Source organism: Zonotrichia albicollis, chromosome 5, assembly GCF_047830755.1.
Source record: "Zonotrichia albicollis isolate bZonAlb1 chromosome 5, bZonAlb1.hap1, whole genome shotgun sequence".
Classification (NCBI taxonomy): Eukaryota; Metazoa; Chordata; class Aves; order Passeriformes; family Passerellidae; genus Zonotrichia; species Zonotrichia albicollis.
Genome location: NC_133823.1, coordinates 27,585,702 through 27,607,055, shown reverse-complemented (window position 1 = coordinate 27,607,055; position 21,354 = coordinate 27,585,702). Strand labels below are relative to the sequence as shown.

At 38.1% G+C, this 21,354-nt stretch overlaps 1 protein-coding gene across 7 annotated transcripts in view; it reads right to left on the bottom strand.

Moving 5' to 3' along the window:
- LOC102061944 (uncharacterized) overlaps window positions 1-21,354 on the bottom strand; it is a 59,230-nt gene that overhangs the window by 22,202 nt on the left and 15,674 nt on the right. For 6 of the 7 annotated variants that reach the window (XR_012580419.1, XR_012580423.1, XR_012580422.1 and 3 more), the window contains exons 9-13: window positions 20,084-20,280; window positions 17,776-17,840; window positions 17,397-17,503; window positions 14,185-14,296; window positions 9,538-9,640 (exon numbers count right to left, since the gene is read on the bottom strand). Coding sequence is in view for 2 of the 7 variants with exons in the window: in XM_074541163.1 (XP_074397264.1) it covers window positions 9,538-9,640; window positions 14,185-14,296; window positions 17,397-17,503; window positions 17,776-17,840; window positions 20,084-20,280 (584 nt within the window). In the remaining 5 variants the exon portion in view is untranslated. The remainder of the gene's footprint in view (window positions 1-9,537; window positions 9,641-14,184; window positions 14,297-17,396; window positions 17,504-17,775; window positions 17,841-20,083; window positions 20,281-21,354) is intronic. The other variant, XR_012580420.1, reaches the window with a different exon arrangement.

The window sequence follows — 21,354 nt, the reverse complement described above, 5'->3', positions numbered from 1 at the left end:
GTGCCTAGTTTGTTTATTTAGGTTGCTGGGGAAGGAGGGTGGATATGGTAAGGTCAAGTTGAAAATATGGGTCCATAAAGCTAGTTACATTATCTGTGGATGTCATACGGGTCACTTCCTGCTAGGCAGCTGAACTGCTCATTAAGGATACCAGAGTTTGCTCCAACATCAATTTCAACTTCCTGAAAGCTTTTAAAGAAAGCTCTTCATTTGCTTGCTTTCACACAAGGGATCTTGACTTCTACAACGAAGTAGTTCTCAACAAAGACAAGAAAACAGTCCAAGTAAAAGCAACAATTGCTCACACCTTGACACTAGGATAACCTTCTTCTGCTGGTCTTTCTGAAGTTCAGGAGCACAAGCTACTGTAACAGCATATCTGTCTTTGGAGCTACCACAGCTATCCCTACAACTGTAGAGCAAAGTTATACCTTTGTGCAAAACTATAATAGTGTTGCACCAACATCCTAATGCAACAGTATTAAGTTCTATGCTATGATTATTGTTTATGTAAATATAAATATGATGGAAGCAATATAAAGTCAAATTTAATTTTTATCTATATGAAATTCCTAGTTAGGTCTCAAGCAGAGAAGACAAAGCAAATCTTCAATTACTGATTGTAAGCCACAACCAGTTTGTTAATTCTGTTAACAGCACACGAGCACTACACCTCACCTCAACCGAGGTCTCAGATTCCTAATACGTTCCTCCAGTAAACCAAAAGAAGGCAATGGAAGGTGTAGTACAACCAAGAAATAGTGAACCTTGTCACTGTGTTTAGATCTACCTTCTGCTAATTAAATAGGATTGCCTTGGATGTCCCCAAGAAAACTTATAAAAATATCTCTTCATACTGGAATTTATGCTTATGTTGCATTGCCTGTTTAAATATCTGTACAGATGCTCTCCCTCCTTTCTGGAAGGCTTATTTTTATCTACAATAACACAAACAATTTGCCCTACTTGTAGAGAATATCAATCAGTCTCAAATGCAGTCTCAAATCCCTAAGATTCTCAGCTAAATTGAAGCTCTTGATCTATTTTCCCAGAAGCTTCACATGACCACTTTTTGTCATCAGAGCTCCATTCCTTAGAGCCTCAAGGAAGATAAAAATATTGTCTCCTCTGCTACCACTGAACCTCTTGAACATGTTGCTTCACTTCAAGCCAATGAACTCACCACCACTCTCTGCCAGCTTCTGTGCCTCAGAATGGCATAAAACTGATGCACTGCAGATTAGAGTGATTACCTCTAGATGGGAGACCTTCCTTTCAATGCATCCATATCCTGTTCATCTGTAGGTACAGTGTTCTTTTGGTGTCAAACTGAGTACCATGACACTTATTTTGACCCAAAAGCCTTTTATTTTCTCACAGTGGCTGGGGACCAAGCCTAAGAACTACTAATTCTCCAGGTGGCTGGGCATTTTAAACCAATGAGTACTGGGAATTACACCACTGGGATTCCACTGTTTTTATTACCTCCCAAATATATTGCATGGTTGGAAAAACTTAAGGCAGTAAGAATGGTAAATGTACTCCTTTCTAGGTGACTAAGCTCTGGTACGGGACTCTTCCTTCAGACTCTGTGTTTAAAGGTTTAAATCTGCACTGAATCTATTAAATAAATATATTATTAGTTAGAAAGTGCTTTTCTTTCATTAATCTGCACAATTTTTCATACAGTCTTATCCTGTCTTCTCATTTTATGACTCCTTCCTCTAGTCTACTTTATGTCTTACTCATTTTCAGCCCAAGTAGCTTACAAAAACTAAACCATCATCCTCTGTGTATACACGTCCATATAATCAATTATTTGTCAGGTTTTCTTCCTTTGTCCTTTGTTCATGATTGTTTCAGCACATCTGTAGACTCCCACATTTTGGGTCCCATGGCAAATTTGATCGAAATATGAAGGATGGAGAGGAATCTCAAGAATACCAAAGCACACTAACATCCCATGACTGGCACTCCCCTGTGAGCAGAGATGTAGGAACAGATATCCATGTAAATAATACTAGGTGAAGCCCAATCAGGACACAGTCCTTGCTACAAAAGCTTGACAATTTCTGGTTTCCCATGTATGTTTTATCTCTCCAGCTGCCTCTTAATCTTTTTTTATTTTTTCATGCTGTAAAACCGTTCTGTGGATGGACTTGCAAATACAAATTCTTCTAAAAATCCCATATGATGTGCTGAAAAGAAAACATGATAAATTTCATGAGCAGAGGTAGCAAGCAAACTAAAGAGTACTTGGGAAAACCAGTGTTGCCCTCAGTTGGGCAAATTCAGGGGAATGGATCCATTGATAACCAGCCCTGATAAAAGATGCATAAAATTAGCCCAAATAAGCACCTATTTCAATATGCAGAACCACCATCTTCTAATACCTTATAATCTATATCATATATACCACGCCCTGTAAAATGCCCTACAGCAGAAAACACCCTGGTTAGAACTTGTAATCAACCTATGAGATGCAAATTTCCAGCAAAACAAGCCTCGTTCCTTCCAACTCTCATTATTCACCACTAGATTTACAAATGGCAGAAAAGCCAGATGTTTTGCCTCCTTAGTATTCCCTCTATCCTATTCCAATCCTACTTGAATGGTCACACCTAATTTTGGATAATTACTACTTATTCTTTAATCCACTTCTGTCAAAAAAAAAACCCTTCTGTAGAATTCCATATATTTTTCCACAGAATAAAACATTATGCAATATACAAAGGATGCTAGACTGCATGAAGCATTTTGTAAAATGTTTTGGAGTAAAAAAGTATGAAAATGCTCCAACTACTTGTAATCTAAAAAGCTTCAAGCACTTTAAGTTTTATTAAACTTAAGGGCTTTTTTTTGAAGTTTCACTGAATTTCAAGATACAGCAATGTCTCTTGCTGAACAGCTTTCAGCTTTTGACCCTTCCACTTCCAGTGATTGAATCAGCTCAACCAATAGATTATTAATGTATTTATCACACATTCTAAGGAACGAAATAGGTTTTTATAAATAAAACCAGACAAAGTAGTCCACTTGTCAAGCATTATTTTTTTAAGTGATCACACTGGAGAAATCTGAAGTCTCAGGTTTTATACTCAGGAGTTCTTACAATATGGTTGAGCGCCAGTATAAAACGCATACAACCTTTTTTTACAGGGGTCAATTGTACGTTCCTAATTATTCTATCTATGTCCTCTGAAAACAGCAGATAGTTTATCTTCTGCACTATTATTCTCAAAAAAACAGGGACTGCAGTAAACTGCTACAACAAGGACATTTCTAAAAGTATCTTCCAACACACTCAGGACATCAGTCAAAATATTTACATATACTCAAGCACTTTAAAATCTCAAGTTGTATTAACCAGCTGTCATCTTAGTGTCAAACTCCGGTCATTTTAATGTGAAATAAGGGTCAGCACATGATTTCAGCTATTAGTAAAACATTTCTTAGCTACTGAACCCCCGTTAAACTATAAACGCCAGATTCCCACAGTAAGGCTCTTCTTGAACCTCTTCTATACTGCATTTAACTCAGAATAAAGTATCTGAATTAAAGAAGACAACATAAAGACATTGAATCAACAGAAATTATTTAAATTCTAACCATTTGGCTGACTGGACTGTACATAATGAACAGATTTTCACTGAGTAATACAAACCAGGTCTGTGTTTGCTAGCTGTCATGAAGTGAGGGTGAACTTCTACGGACTGAATGTTGTAGAACTGCACTGAACTACCATAGCTTACTATAGATTTAAAAATCTGAGTCTAGGATTCTCCACTGCCAAGCACAGGAATCTCACTTAACAGAACACCTGTGAGAACCCCACTATTAGGACAGAACCGTACAGACAGATTGAAAGTTATTATTTTTTCAGGAGACCAACATGCATAAAGCCAACCAAACCCGCTGCTTGCCAATAAAAGAAAAACAAACTGGCCATTATCAACTTTCAGACTATTGAGGACTACACGAAGAATAATTTTATCAATTAAAAGGTTAAACTCAAGTATTAATTGCAAAAAAATATTGAAAGATGGGATAAGGTGTGCTTGGCCTTTTTTATAATCGTATGTATCCCTTTAAGTTCATCAGAGCAGCATAAGCCAAATGAAAACTGATTAAGCATTTGAACTTGTGAACTAAATACCACACTCAACAGAAGTTTACAGTAAATGTCTTCCATTCCAAATGGAAAATAAACAACAAATCAGTCTCCAACATGACATGTCTATATACAGTAACTTCAAATTCTTCTCTGGGCTTAAGTGTCTCATCTGCAGTTTTAATAATACTTAAAATCAACTTCTGTGAAAGTATGCCAATGTGTCCTGCTGGGCTTTACAACAGGAATTTAAAAAGAATTAGGAAAAGAAGTCAGAGAATAACTATGAAAATTTCAGTCGTTCATTATTGACTATAGAAGCTTCTTAAAAAATGCAACATCTCAAAATTCCCTCTTGCAGGTCTCACTCCTTGCATATATTGCAGAGCACAAACACACAGGCTTCAGTCCATTTCAACATATAGACAGAATTCCTTTTTATGCAGAGGATGCAATTTTACAAGAAATTGGGCTTTTCAGATCGGCACAATGCCTTTAGGTGGTTCTACTAGTGTAGAGGGGAGAGGGGAGGAATCACAATTTAAGCACTCTTAAATTGATCAGAAGCCATTCAATGCTCTTCTTTTATGAGACCTGAGTTTCATTATCCCTGACATATACCAATTCCCAAAAATTTTATCATATCCAAAAGTCATATGCTGCAAAGTAAGTCAGAAGTTATTAAATACTGACGTTAAGACTAAATTTACTAAAAAGCACATCTGATACTCAAGACCTAACATCCAGTTTTAAGTCTCTGAAGTGAAGCATTCTGAAGATCACTCCCCAACAAAATTATTATGATATGATTTGTAATTACAGAAGGAAAAGAAGTTATTTTAATTTTACTGTTGTTCCCTGCAAAATCTGAAAAGCCACAACTGAAAACTCCCTCCAAAGTTTATCATGCAAATAGGTAAAACATTTATACTCAAGTTATTTAAATTCAGCCTAAGTGAAAAACACCAAAAGTAGGCTTTTAGGACTGATTATTAAAGAAATCAACACCTATTTTACATACAAATTGTAATTTTCATATTAAGTGCCACAATAAAACTACCAACCAACTCCAGCTGACAACTCCACAAGTAGTGACTAGCAGGCTTAAATCACCTGATGAAATACCAGAAGTGACAGCGCTTCTGGATTTCACTACAAAAGATGCAGCAGGAGCTCTTGTGACTCTTCACACTTATTCTGAACCATCAAATCTCATTTCTCAATCTCTCTTCTCCTCTACTCCCCATTCTTAAATTTTAGCCAACTTAAATTTTGGTCCCCTTAAATACTGGTGGAGTTGCTCTTCAGCATTTCTTACAGGGAAAGCAGAACCAAGGACTCTTGATTCACATTCTTTTGTGCTTATGCTTTCTTTCACTATCTCAGGAAACCATCTGTAAAGCAGACAGAATACTTTCCAATGCTACTAAGATGTTAGAAAGCTTCGCTGATCATCTTCACACAGCTTGCTAAAGGTTCATGGATGAAAGGTGCTACAAAGGAAGATTATTATCTGTACAACCGCCTACACAGCACTTCAGAGTAACAAGCACCAAACTGCTACTGTTGGGAAAGAAGAATATAGTTAGAAACAGTACTCTTCAACCACTATAAACACTCCAAGCAGAAGAGAAAATACTTCCTTTTTTCCCAGTACAGATCTAAAAGTGTACTTTGTTTTTTAAAGATCACTCTTAAATGTCCAAAAGTAATGGAACAAAGTGTTTCAGTTCAGGTGACATCACTTTACAAGCCATCAACTTCTCCTTTCTCCCTGGTGTCCATTATAAAAGATTTGTAATTTGTTTCTGCTTTTCCTCTGTTCTTCCTCTGTTCTACTTTAATTCCAATACTTCATTAAAAGGATATGCGGAAAAAGAAAGAAGGGTTATTTGCAATGACTCTCATAGTCACTATCTCACCTCCTGGAAGTGAGCTAACATGGGAGAGTTGGGAGGTGTATGACCAAGCCGGCCACCTTTGAAACACAGGACTTCACTGTTTAAAGGATTTTCATATGGAAAAGCCACTCACGCTTAAAATCTCACTCAGTCTGTATCCCCAGAGCTGCCACCATTTTGGCACAACAAAGCCACCTGCAGTTACATCACACAGACCCATGTGCAAAGCACAAAGCCACATTTGACAGACATGCTCTATCCATGCAAGAGACAGCAGCCACAGCTATTTTTATTCAATGTCCAGTGAGAAAAAGTGGTGCAGCACTGTACAGAATGGGACCTCAGGTGCTCACTGCCCAGAGCACTTGCACAGGGCATGCAAGGCTCAAGTTCTGGGCTCTCTGCCTGTGGACAATCTGACCCTCTCATGAGGGTGACCATACTGCCATGGGGCATGTTCTGCCCCTCCCTGAAGCTGTGACACTCCAGAGAATTGTAATAATTTCCAAAAATGTCCTAGTCAAATAGAAGGGAGGGAAGAAGCTCAGGGAAAAGGGGAAGGGAAATGAACACCAGGTGCTGTTACTGGAGAATTCACCTAGGACAACAACAATCTCAACAGTCTTAGTTCTGGCTTCTGTTCCCAAGATCAGTCACCCATTCCTACAAGTCTTGTCTGTGGACCTGCCCATTTTAAGACAATTAAGCATCAAGAATTCCTTGTTCTGCTCTTCACAGCAAGGTCTGGAATTCCACACTTCTGTCAGAAATTAAGCATCATTAAGCTGATGCAGTCATTAGTACTCCACTAATTACTGTTTGGCAGTGTTGCAAAATTCTAAATCTCACTGAAGAAAGAAAATTAAAAACATTCTTCTTAATCACAGCTTTAAACATACTCCACACCAACAAGTAGCTTACTAAGCATTCAGATCCCAAATCTGACCCTTCTCTGCTCATGCAAGAGTTTATGGGCACAGGTAATACAGAAATTTACCACACAACAGCAACTGAAACAAGTGACTGTATGAAGCAGTTCCAGTATATCTTCCACAAATTAAAAAAAAAAAAAGAATGACTATGCACTTGGAAGCATGTGAGTAAACAGCCCCGATAGCCTTTGACAGTAGTCATTTTTGTCATGGAGGCCAAAACCCTTTTTGCAGTCCTGTACCTGGCAAGGAAAAGTGCTATTTATCACCAGATGCCTCGGATGATTCCAAAAATAGCCTCTCTCCCGTTGCTGTTCATTATCAGCAGCTCTAAGAATTGAAACAGATTTTTTTTTCTGAGAAAAACTTCTACAGGATGTTCTGGAAAGCTTAAACTGTTCCTTTTGGAAACAAGCTCAGCACTCCAACCATCATCCACACAGACTGCCTAACCTATTCCACATAGGAATGCATTTGTTTCATCACTGAAAGCCCTGATAACAAGAACTGAAAGTTTGCCAGTCACCTCAAGGCACAGATGTTCTCATGTTACAGTAACTCAATTTCAATTCTGCATATTTCACCCAACCCACGTAGGCAGATTTTTCACTTTTTCATTCTAGAAAGATCAGTGGTAAAAGGAAAAAATCGAACCCTTAATAAAACCAACACTTTCAGATTTCAAACAAGGTTTAAATACACAGTAATTGCTTTATAAAAGAAGCACAGAATAAGAATAGAGAGACAAGTACAGGTCCATTAGTTCTGTACCTTACAGAAAAGCAATTATTTTAAAATCCACACAGCTTTCTTTAATTCAAAAGGATGTTTTCTAGGGCACTGTCTATGTATGCACAGAATAAATAATAAGAATATATTTTTACTTTCTTGGTCTGCTATGGAGAAATCACTATGAAAAAGGAGAAACTACTTCAGTTATGATTTCCTAACTAGTTACAGAAATGATAGTTTGGACCAACTGAAAATACTGTCCTTCATTCATAAGGAAAACTTCACGTCTTTATAAGCAACTTATATCTATGGTAAATGCTGACCTGCTGATCAGCCTTCAGAACTGCAACATTTTAAACTATTATCTCAATGAGTATTTACAGTTAATTCTACATGATCATCTCTTTATTGTAGACACAAAAAAAAAGAAAAAAGGACCACCATGTGCTGATCTTGTCTCTATAAATACAGCTTTAAAGAAAACCCCAACCTGCATTAAGCTGTTCTCTGCAAATAGAAAGACTGTAAACACAGAATGTGAGAATGTGCACACTTCTGCACAATTTTTAACCAACTGAAAAAAAATTCATTCCTTAATTGCAAGGCAACACTTAACTATTCCTCCATTAATCAGTATTTTAGATTTGCTACGGAACTTCAGAGTTTCAGGTGAAGCCCATATAATTTAATTTTGAAGATCTATGTAAATCCTAGATATAGTCTTCATTAAGATATGCAGAAGCCACTGCAAAATATCTAAACTCTGGTCCTCAAATTAGGCTGTCAAAATTTAAATTCTTTTACAATGGATAATAGAAGTGGGATGAGCACTCATGATTTATGCACAAAACACATGAAAGAGCTTAGAACTCGGATAGTTATAGTGGTGACACCTAAGGACTTGGGAGTAGAAAAGAAAAAAATTTGCTCAAAATAATCACACAGTAGGTCACCCCAGAAAATTTAGAGAAACCAATGACATTTACAAAAAAAAAATGTGCCTTTTTTGGAACAAACATTTGGCAAGTGATAGAAGCACAGATCATTTCACATTACATGACCTTCAAGCAAATACTTAAAAATATACCCTCAAAATTAAGATGGACTTAATCAAATTCTAGTGGTTAGATTTTACCTCACACATCAATTCAAAAAGAAATCTTGCAATATATCACAAAATCAAATTCTGAGGACAGAATAATTTAAGGTTAGACTTCATACTGCAGGATGAGTTGAGTATTTAATACATAATGGGAATTGAGATGCAGATTGTCAGCACCATCACTGCAGTACCTGAATCTTGTTATTACTTACACAAGCAGCTATACATAAAACAGTTGAAAGTACAGTAGCATCAATAAAAATCCTTTGTAGCAACACCAGATAACGAAGTATGAAGAGAACCTTCAGAACTCTCAAACTGCACATCTCTTCCTAAACTGCAGTGTTATAGCTGGACACGGTATATTTTTGCCAGTTGAGTAACACTCAGCAAAGTCTAATAGCATTATTAAGTTTTAGGAACATGGTAAAAAAAGTAAATCACTGTTGCACATCAGTGCAGTCACATGTAGGAAAACAGATGGATGAGGAAAAGGAAAAAAATAGGATGGAACAGTAGCAGCACGGGAAGAATAAAGAATCTAAAAGGAATATAAAGGTGAACTTCGAGGACTTTCATTTTATCATTCTGCTAATGTCTGCTGCATTTCTACACCAAGCTTATACACCTTTAAAAATAACTATTTCACTATGAACAACATAAGAAAGCCTAATATGACCAAGTTTTTGGGTGCTAGTCATGCTCAGAAAATAAAAAAAAAAAAAAACTTGAAAATTCTTAGATTATGTGAATAATTACCCATGCCAGTTCCAGCTGGTGCAATCTCTTTGGAGAAGATTTCTACAGCTTCTCTTTGTTTATGGTGTACAGCAAGCCAAATAACAGCTTCCCGAGGTCCCTGCTTCAAAAAGGTTGAAATTAGATTAGCTTAGATGCAGAACATTGGTTAAATTTACAAAACTGAAAAATAACTGTAGCTCAGTATTTGAGTTAAATCATTCGGTGACTTTTTATCCACCATCACTATCATTTGCTGCCAACTTTTCATTATCTTTATTTTGGAATACCATGGAATCAACTACTGGATATTTCAAGTCACCAGGGCACTGCGTCTGTTCTCCAGCATTCTCCAAGAATCAAGTACTGTAACTAACAATACCAAATTCTTGGCTTCACTGTCAGTGGAACTGGCAAACAAAGTTTGCTCTAAGAGCATTGAAAGTACTCTGGGGACAAGTTAGAGAGCCAGATTCACTTCTTTTAGCATCAAGAAGGAAGCAGATCTGTCCACAGAAAAGAATTCAAACCTAATCCTTGGGAGATAAATGTGAGAACAGAACTTGTAAAAACCACCATGTTTTCAGAGAGAAGAGCAGATGCTCCACTAAAGATAAACCAAATGTACTCCCTACTCTAGCCAAAACACCTGTCCTTGAAGATGAGCAGTGTCTCTCATTTCAAATTTTACTTCTCAAAAAAATTCTGTTTTCAGCCACTGAAGGATCTACCATTGGAATCAATACACAAAAAAATATACAGCCATACAATCCAACAAGTGCAGAATTTTAACATTCAGTCTTCCTAAAGCTATCAAAAGATTTATTAAATTACTACAAATAATAATCAACTGGAAACATTCTTGCAAAAAAAAACATCCTCATGCATTCACATCTGCTTTCTGGTTCCAAACTGTACCATATAATCAAGATTCCATTTAAAGTTCCATTTTACCTCCTTGCCTGCAAAGGCAAGATACAAATGTCTACGAAAATCAGCTGGATCCTTTTGAAGTGGATGAACTCAGTATTAAAACTGGTATATATATATAGGCTGAAGAAATTAATCTTACTGTATCAAAATTAAAACAAAAAACCAGCAAAACAAAGTCTCAACAATATCATTGTCATGGTTTGAGCCTGGCACAGAGCCAGTGCCCCCCATGAAAATGCCCTCACCCTGGTGTCTGCTGTGAGATGTGACCAGGAATAAGCAAAACAGGATTTAGCTTAAACATAAAGAACACTTTATTACCTAAACTACAGGAAAATAGGGAAAACTATAAGGAAAAGAAAAAAAAATTGAAAACCTTACAAAAAACCACTTTCCTCCTCCCCACTACCTGACTTTCTCAATCCGATACATTCTCCCAAATCACCAACTGCCCAGCCTGGCACCACACTTTAGTATACTCAAACTTCAGTTCATGAAGAGGAGAGGAGTCCTTCTTGTTCCATAGGCTTCCCCTGGAAACACACTGAAACCTCGTGTGCTTCCCTGTCACTTCGGCACCGCCCGGAAAAAAGAGTCCTTTTGCCGCTTGTGACATCTTCCTTCCATGCCCAGTGCTCTCACCACTGTACATGGACTAGAGCTGCTTTTAGGGTTGTCTTTCAAGGATGCCTTGTCTCACTCCAAAAAGGCACAGTCTCTGCTTTGGGACATCTGTCCCCCCCATATTTTTCCAACCCCCTGGGGCCGGGGGGTCCTCACGATGAACCCTCCTGGTTCTGAGCCACTGCTTCCCCCTAAGTGCAGTCTCTGTGTCACAGGAACAACTGAGTCCATGGCCACAAGAAAAGTCCAGCCAAAAGGCCACTCCAAATCATCTCTCCCCATTCAATCATCTCCACGTTCTTCGGGCCAGGTCCTTGTCTCATCTCATCTCTTATCTCCCTTCTTATTCAGCTTCGAGGAGGATTAGCATTTTTGCAAGGCCCCAATCATGAAAGAAAGGGGTTATAACTTTCAGTCTCTGTCCCGGAGCTGCGGCACTCCCACACACGCTGCCGCTCCGGCCGGGCACTCTTCCCCCCCCCTTCTCCTCCTGGGCCAGCTGCTATCACATTCGGTGTCGCCGGCTCTCTCTCTCCCTCCTGGGGGGGGGGAATGGCTGCCCGAGGGCTGACTCCCTGGGATCTTCCACCCTTCCATCCTGGAGGGCCTCCTCACCTCCCATCTCTGCCCAGGCCCAGGGCCTACCACGTGGCTGCCCCTCCCCCGCCCAGCAGCAGCGGCTGGACGGGGGGGGAGATCTGACCTCTTCGCCTCGACGTCCCAAGAGAGCCTGCCAGGGGCAGACCTCTGCTTTTTAACCCCTGTGTATTCTCGGAGGTGTGTCCAAACCCCACTGGCTACACCAGGTGTCAGTATCAAACTCAGAACATTCATTGGTTTGACCACAGCATCCCAGAATTCCCACTCCTTCCTGGTCAAACCACCACAATCATGGAAATCGATTAACAAAGGGTTAGCAGAAAACTAACAGAACATATACAGTTTTTATGCCACAAACTCTAATGCCTGATGTACTATTAAAAAACAGCTTACATGAAACATATCCCAGATTTCCAAACCACAAACTCACTGTCACAACTCCTTCCTCCCCAACAGAGGATACTAAAAATCAAATATCACTAAAATTACTCAGTGCTGATTCAGGTCCCTTTCCAGCTTAGGCTGGGCTGGTGCTGACAAAGGGCTATCAAGAGTGACAGGCAGCAAAGTCTGAGAAAAAGAAGTGCTTGCCACCCTTTCCTATTTCTCAAGGGTATTTGGTGTTGTCAGGAACAGTCAATCCTCCACACAGCAGCTCAGACTAGAGGCTTACCTACGGCTGGGAGACACAGTAATTTCACAGCTGCAAAGGCTAACCACTGCACCAGTATGACAGATGTGCATGGGAAGTAGTCCAGCCACACTACATATCAACACTGAGCTCCAAGTATTGTTCAACTTACCGTGTCTTGGTATTCATGTACATATTTGCTTCTTTGCTTCAAATTTAGGTAGCAGAACTTTCAAAGCAGGAACTATTTTCCTTATGTGTGAATATACTGCCTAACATAGTATGGCTCTGGTTTTGAGTACTGTGATTTGTAACCCAAATAACCAGGTCTAAATTTGCACGGAGGGACACTGTAAGAAAGAGTGTTGATGTGACTATACTATCTCTACTTGAAGCCCCAACGAGTAAATGTTCTCACTGAGATTCTATGACTTTGTATTTTAAATGGAAAAGCCAACTCCACTCCCCAGTCCAAACTACCATGGCTACTTTCCAGATGAAAGCTCCTCTTCTAAAATGCTGGAGGAAGCATGAAAGGCAATAGAGTCTGATTTCCTGTATTTCAGCCTTAGCTCTCACATCCTGTTTCAGGTGTGGATAGATGCACATACAATGGTGATAACACTCTGTTTACTTTTAATATAAGAGCTGGGAACTGAGGCTGGAAATACAGAAAGTACTACAAATACTCTTCCATTGAAAAACTTTCTTTAATGTACTATAAGCAAGGCAAACTGAACAATCAGGAGGGAGAAACTGCTCTACTTCAACTCATTATTCACTTTGTTCAGAACTTCCTATACAACAATTCAATTAAAGAATACATTATATTGTGTAATGATGAGGAGTTGGTACAAACTGAACACAGACAAGTCGAACATCTGGAAAATCTGTTTCAAAATTTTGATTCTGCGCTCTTAGTAAGACACTTAAAATTGCAGGTTTTATGGTCCTAAAATGAAAGAGACCACATTATAAAGCTCAGTCTTCAGGAGGCAGCTCTTGCTGCTTTGCTGAAGGAAACAAACTCAAGCACTGAAATGAATAGCTGCAGATATAACTTGACCAATTTCTAAAAACACTCAATTTCACTAGTAATAAGTCCACTGTCCTTCTCTACACCACATTCACATTTCCCTTAAATACAAACTGTTGGATAAAATGTCAGCACTAGTAAGAACAAACTCAGAGTTGAGTTTTGCCACGTGTATCTTAAGAGTTTTGCAAGGCTGCCACTGACAAAGAAGAATTAAATGCTACTGTTTTGGAACAAACTAAACTGTCTAAATATTTAAACTGTGTCTAAGTGAGGACATGATTTACAGTCTTCTTTCTTTAAAAAGGACTTTCATTCTCTAGATTAGGAAAACAGACCATGGATATCACAGCTGCAGTGGCTATGGCCATCATTCATATTCTTACATATGCACTCACAGTGCAGAATTACATAGCTGAAGATTATTTCTTCAGTACTATATCTAGTACTCACAGAAAATTTTGAAGTTGTGCAGGCAACATAAATGCTGAGATTTCCTGACTGCAATATTTATAATGTGGTCTTTTTGCATTACATCTAATGCAATTTAAGTCTATGTCACAGAAGTTATTATAATATGGTGTATCTTTAGGAGATCATCAGAACAAAGTACAACAACATTTCTGTAAGATTTTTTATAAGTGCTTCTGGAAGACCCAATACTGCAAAGACCTTGTCACTGTTAATTTTCTACATGAAGTAGTGACAGTGAATTCTTTGCAACATGAAGGGGTGAAATTCCCAAGATGATAATGACTTCCTTTTAAAGTTGTGGAAAAGATAACAATATGGAAAGATTAAAAGAGGTCAGTAAAAGTTTAAGAACACTCCACTGCATACTTACACCTTCTATACTCCTTCTAGCATGAGGTCCATATGTATCTTCAGACCCTAAAACCTGTATGTTAACTGCACTGTAATCTTCATACCCAAGCTGACTGAAAATAAGACGAGTCCTGCAACAAATGATTTTTTGTATTAGTAAACGGTCTCAAAATGAATATCTGAAGTAGCCCTGTGTGGACCACAGAAGTTAACTCTGTCAAACAGCTGTATGAAAGATTTTACCAGTTGAAATATTGGAATTTTTAAGGATATATATTTTGCTTGGTGAAACAAGTAACATTTTTTGCTTTGGTGGAATACTTTGAACACGCTGCTAATCTATCACTGTTGTCATAAATATAACCACAGCACCTGAAATAATGAAGCAATGTAAAGGACATTAATACAAGATACAATTTTTTAATTGCTGTAAAGAGATGGAAATGTGTTCACACAATAGAAATCAGTCCACCTTTATTTCTGATGAGATAAAAATAAAACAATCTCATTTAAGGTAACTGAATTTGCAAACTGTGTCTGTACTGAGTTATTTTAAATTATTTATCTACAAACATTACAGTTACAGATACTACAGCTGAAAATACATTCTGTGGGTCATTTTTAGCCCTTTCATGTGTTAATAATGGAACAAAGAATCATGAAAATAGGACACCAGAAATATTTCAAAAAGATTTCTTCACACACATATTGCCAAATCCCTTCTGCTTTCAATAATGAACAAACAAGTAAAAGGAGAAGTACACATGAAAGAAGCAAAGTAAGTCATCTTACAAGCTGCCAAAGCTGTTCAATGTCTTAGGTTAACAACTAATTTGATCTGTATAAATGAAGCACATTAAATATGTGCGCCTTTTTCTGCACTTGCTGCCACTCAACTACTGGACAGAACTTATCCTGTAACAGACTGGAAGGTGGGTAGTTGAAAGATCACATCCTTAGAACATTCTCTTGAAACAGAGACCCAGGCAGGCTCCATCAATGGCCTAAAGACAACTGGAACTGCATGAAGTTCCCTCAGGCAAAGTGTTGGGTCCTGCACCTGGGTCACAGCAAGCACAGGCAGCACCACACTCTGGGCCAGGGTGGCCTGAGAGCTGTTTGGCAGAAAGAGACTCTCACAGGCTGGCTGACAGGCAGCTGAACACAAGCCAGAGTGTGCCCAGGTGGCCAAGAAGGCAGTGGCATCCTGGCCTGGATCAGCAATGGTCTGGCCAGCAGGACCAGGGCAGTGATTGTCCCTCTGTGCTCAGCACTGGTGAGGCCACACCTCAAATCCTGCGTCCAGTTTGGGGCCCCTCACTTTTGAAAGAACACTGAGGTGCTGGAGCACGGCCATAGAAGGGCAATAAGGGTTGTAAAAGGTCTAGAAAACATGTCTTACGAGGAATGGCTGAGGGAGCTGGGGGTGCTCAGCCTGGAAAAAGGCTACACATAAAAGGAGGGTGTACTGAGGACAAGGCCAGCTCCTTCTACTGTTCCTGCAGTGAGAGAAGCAGAGAAAATGGCCTTAAGCTGAGACAGGGGAGATCCAGATTAGGTATCAGAAAAAAAATTTCCACTGTTCAAGTTGTCAGGCACTGGAGTAGGTTCCCCAAGGAGGTGGTGAAGTAACCACTCCTGAAGGTGTTTAAGAGATGTCTGGATCTGGTGCTGGGTGATGTGATCTAGGGATTATAGTGATGGAGCTGAGTAGATGGTTGGACTTGCTGATCTTAAAGGTCTCTTCCAACCTTGACAATTCCAGGATTTTATGAACAGAAACCAGGAAAAAAACCTTATGCTAATGTTTCTGAAACAGTTATAGTTGCTGACAGAGCATCCTTTGAGAGGGATCAGAAAAGCTTAATTCTTATTCTTTATCTGGGCTGACATACACCAATCTTTTGCTGTGTCAAAGAAACAATTCCACATATTAAGCTGTTTAAGACTACACTTGAGATGCAGAATGTGTATATGGTAATTTTCAAAACAGAGAACTGGCCCACTAGCTAATGGGCTAGAGGCCACTTTTCACACCAGTTAATCAGCCCTCAAGTACCTCACTTCAGCTTTCCTCTGATGATTATGCGAGAGAGCACAGTACACAGGCTGAAATAATTTTCTTGATGTCAGAGATAGTAGCAGCAGGACTACAATCTGTTTCTTTCAAAGATACACATATAGTCCAGTCTGAAATAATGTCCAAAAGCAAATATGAAATAGAAAACACAACATTCTACTTTTTTCCTAAAATAAACATCTAGGTTCCAGAAAGATGGCCCTCCAGAGTCTCTGAGTCTTCATATTTGCCACTTTCTGATGGATTTTTTTAATAATTGGATTTTCTCAATAGCTCTTGCACAGGAGCTTTTAGCATTTGCAATTCCACAGCCCCTATCAGCCTGCTCTAATCTGCCATATCTCAGACAAGTGAAGTCAAGGAAGTCAGACAATTCCTCCTTCACCACAGTGCTGCACACAGGCATATGAATAATCACTCCAAGTTAACAGTAAACCTTGGATTTCTGACTTTTCAAGTGTAGTTTCTGCAGGAGTCTACAACAGGATGGGGAAGAAGCTTTATAAAAAACATGGCACAAGGAAGTAGATCTCTTAACTAGAAAGACTGGAGCTACTGGAATAAGCACTGAGAGATTCCTGATATGGAATTATATTTAAGAGGAATTCCGCCATGCCCAAATATACTGGCATGACAATACAACTGAAAGTTTATCACTCTGTCTTGGAATTGTAACTCTGTCCTAAGAAAAATACAAAAATCACTGGGTCACATTTTAGAAAGCATGTTTTAAACACAAACTCAGTAAACTTCCTATATTTCATATCAGTAAGGCTTTTCATAAAAAAGTTCTGTGAAAGCTGCTGAAAACTAGTTTCACATGGGTTTCTCTCTGGTATCTAATAAAATTTAATCTCAATCACAGCTTGTTCCTCACTAAATTCAGTCTCTCCCCAGTCACCTATTTTTAAATGTATTTGACACTTTTCTCACTCTGTCCAACCTAACTGAAGTGCAGCTACATATTGAAAACAGGTTTCTTGAAAAGGTTACTTAAGTCTTGAAATGTCATCCCAATAGGAAAACTAAAATCTTCTAGGATTCTTACAAGGTTAGTAATGTTGCCATCATGGGTCACTGTTCTATTTTCATCACATCTGGAAAAAAAAAAAGGAGCAAACCAGATCCCCTTCCAAGACTCAAATACCAACCTTTGCAGAATAGCTTCTGCAGTGCGTTTTGCTTTTTGAACTGCCTTTGGGCCTCCCACTGGACACACAGCAGTAGCTCTGAAGCCATCAAGATAAGTGGCATTGACCTAATGATAAAGGGATTATGAAGTTACATGGAATTCAGTACTGACAGGCTATAAACGCTCCCTGGCAATCATTATCTATACAAATACATACTTTTTAAACAAAGTAACAGGTTTATGCATATAAAAAAGGTTTGCCTTTTCAAATTTTCCACCTCTTTCTTTTACTCTTGGGGCAGAGAAGATGAGGATAGTGCTAAGTTTTAGCAGTGTCTCCAAAATTTAAGATCTTGTAAATCAAAATATACCTTTCACATCAAAAAATGAGGTAATACCTTATAAAATGTTGAAGGAGGCAATCCTTTTGCTCCACAAACTTTCACTGCTCCACCATCAAAACCTAGAGTAGTTAAAAATCAGTACTTCAGCTTCTTCAATATAACTTCAAAGACATTCTTTTGTGATACATATTAATCAAATGCATTTAATTAAAAAGCAAATCATTGATAGCTGTACTGCCAGAGAAGAGAGAACCTTTCAGAAAACAGTCCTTCCTGCCTTAGAAAGCACAGCAGCAAACTGGTGACTGAATTTATGTCTGCCATGAGCCTTTTAAGAGGGCGATTGAAATGTTTATTCATGCACTTAAAAAATACTTAACAAAGAAAGCAGCCTTAGGACATTAGACTCAATAGTTACATTCCTCTTAATATCCAGTTATTGCACACACACACAGAGAGCATACAATTTACTGCAGCTGGCTGGAGTGGACTGCAATCCCTCACTTGGTAAAGAATCAAAGCAAGATGAGAAACCAGCAAGAGCTATTGGCTGAGAGCTTAGTAAGGGAAGGGCAACTTAATGTTAGCTTTCTTATCAATAACAGAAACAGTCTGAATATATTTGCCAGGGCAACAACCATGTTCAGTATTAGGAATATTAATGCAAAAAGAGAAAAGCAGAAAATTGCTGGGATGCCATCAGGTTAAAGCTTGAGGTGGAGAAAATCAGTAGGTGCTACTCCTTGAAAATCAGCAGTGCAGGATTGGCACCTCATGTTTTAGTGCCAGAATTATAGTGTAGTTCACCTGTGACTAACCTGTGTTTGCAAATATTTAAGAAGCAGTTCAAAGCCCTATATAAATACTCTGAAAAGATCAGATCAGAGCCTATCTAAAAAAGTAAATGTCACTAGTACAGATTTTACTCAAATAACATCATCACTGTCTCTCAAGACTGACATGAGGTTAATTTAACTCTCCAAATAGAGAACTGCATCCCTCCATTCAGGGTGAAGATATGGAAGAGTTTTATGTTCCAGGTGAAATCATAGTACAAGAAAACAAATACCACAAAACCAAATGCATAGCATCCATTGACAAAAAGAAAACAAGCACCTCTCAGCTCAAACCCTGCAAGTAATCCAACAGAACAATAAAATCAGCAATATAAACAGCAAAATTAGATAGCTTGCCTCTTTTTACTGGTGTACGTGTCAAAGCACTTCAAACTAAAATATTTAAGCAATGTGCCCATTTTCCATCTGTTATATTTCTAAGAGGACTAACTGAAAGTTCATGTGAAAGTTCATTTTAAGTTCAAACATGTCATATCAGGTCATTTGCAAGCTAAAAGTTCATAGGAAGGTTAGGGATTCTTTTTTTAAAAAGAGAAAGACTAGGGGCTAAAAGCAGCAAGCTGGCCTTATCAGACAGCCGTTTGTTGCATGAGCTGAAGATTCACTGTACCATGTTATGTACTTTTTTACTCAAGCAATATATTCTTTATGTTACTGGGATAAAACTGAAAATGTGGTAAGTTTTTAATTCAAGATTTGGATTGTTCTAAGCTTTAGAAAGACACCTGGCATTCTGTCACAAGTAAGTTTCATTAGAAGGAAAAAAATATAATATAAATCCAGTAAAAGGCAAACTCTAGCTGACTGTAGATAAATTTTTTTTCAAGCTGTCTTGCTCAAATTACAGATCTCTGAATCTGTTAAGCCTGGGGTTTTTTTGTTTTCTTTTTGAAGCTAAATTCTGAACATACATTATATCTATCTTTAGTCTACTGGCTGTTAAGTGTTTTGAGGATGGCAAATGGACTTTTTAAAAAAAGATTCTCTGGTGGAAATCCTGTAGCTAATCATTCTTCTACCATGATCCACCCTAAATGTCTAAGAAAAACACCATTGCCAAGCAGTGCTCTGAAAGACACAGCCTTTCATTGCTACCAACACTTCAAATGTCCTAAGTAAAACCACGTACAAAACATTTTTTTGAGAAAAAAAATTTAGCTGCAGTTTAAAAAAAATACTGAAATCATAATGAAGCTGTCTTGATGTTGTTCTCACTGAATAAATAGTTTAAGGACATCACAGGTGCAAGGCAGGCATTAAAAAGTAAAGCAAAAGGAGCAGTGATCAAAAATATAAAAGAGTCAGCCAGCAAGATAAATAAGATTACATTTAAAATTTCTAAAGGAATTTCTAGAAGAAGTCCTTGAAAGTATCAGTTTAATACATGACTCTAAGGAACTGATTTAATAAGAAATATGCAGAGACTAAATGGAAATTAAAGTAGCTGCTTTTGTTTGATAACACACTTCATTGACTCAGATATCATTACATGAAAGAGGACTAACCTGGAATTTCAGTGATGGAAACCTGGGAAAAGTCACATGTAACATCTGGTAAAAGATAGCGCCGAGGATTGCCCAACTCATACACCAGCTGCTCAGCTACAGTGCCAAAAGAAATGAGTCCCCCGGTGTCTGGTGGTTTGGAAAGAATGAAGTCTCCTTCAGAGGAACATTCTACAATGGGAAAGCCTATGTTGTGCCTAGAATATAAAAACATTAAGAAAAAAGCCTTATAAATACAAGGGAAAGCGAAAAGAAATATGAACAACAAACCAAAATTTCTTAGTAATGGCCAATCAAGTAAAACCTGTCAAGAGTTACAATTTATCTGGTTATTTCTACAGAAACATAGACTAAAAAAAAACAAGCCTTGAACAAACTGTTCAACTGAAATAATATGAGGATGTAGTCTACTGTCTGGCAAAGAAACATAGATATAACAGGAGATTCTACCTGCAAACATGGGTGTAGGGAAGGGAATGGAGAAGGACACCGACAGAAACAGTTCAAGTAAAAAGCTGAAAGAATTAGAGGACTATGATTAAAGATGTAAATTTAGAGTAAAATAAACCATGGTTAATTCTGGCCCCATTTGGCTACAGCAGCACACACAGCATGACAGTGAAGACATCTAAATACACCTTGCACTCTGATTTGTAAAAAGGCAGTCAAAGCAGGAAGAACAAACTGTGCTGGGAACCTCAGAGATGAAGAGAAGTCGGAAACAGGAATAATCACACCCACAAAGGATAACTTCACACTTTAATAATAAATTATACACAGGAAAGTAATAATTAAAAACAGGAAGACATGAAAGGAAAGATCTTCAGCACATAGAAGACAGAACTAACAGAAAATTACAAGGCACAGCAAAAAGAAAAGCAGTGAAACTACGGACATGTTCATAAATTAAAATATTCTTCCTCACATTCTCACAAGCAAAATATATACAAAGTGATCAAATAACTCATAATAGGAGGCACATACTGGTCATTACAGTAGCAGGGTAGAGTTTTCAGGATTATGTGGACAAGATCCAGATATCTGCTTTTCTAGCTAAAAGGCTTTCATTTTTTTACAGAGAATTTGAGCAAAATTAAGAACTTCAGACTTTTCAGAAGTACCTGATAATTAAAATTAAGAATGCAAAGATTCTTCTGAAAAGTCTACCTGGCTCCCTTCCCTCTCACAGGAAGCCTGAAATTTGTACAAGTGTCCCACAACATAAAATAAATACCAAAAGAGGAGTTAAGGAGATACAGTCCCTTGCAAAA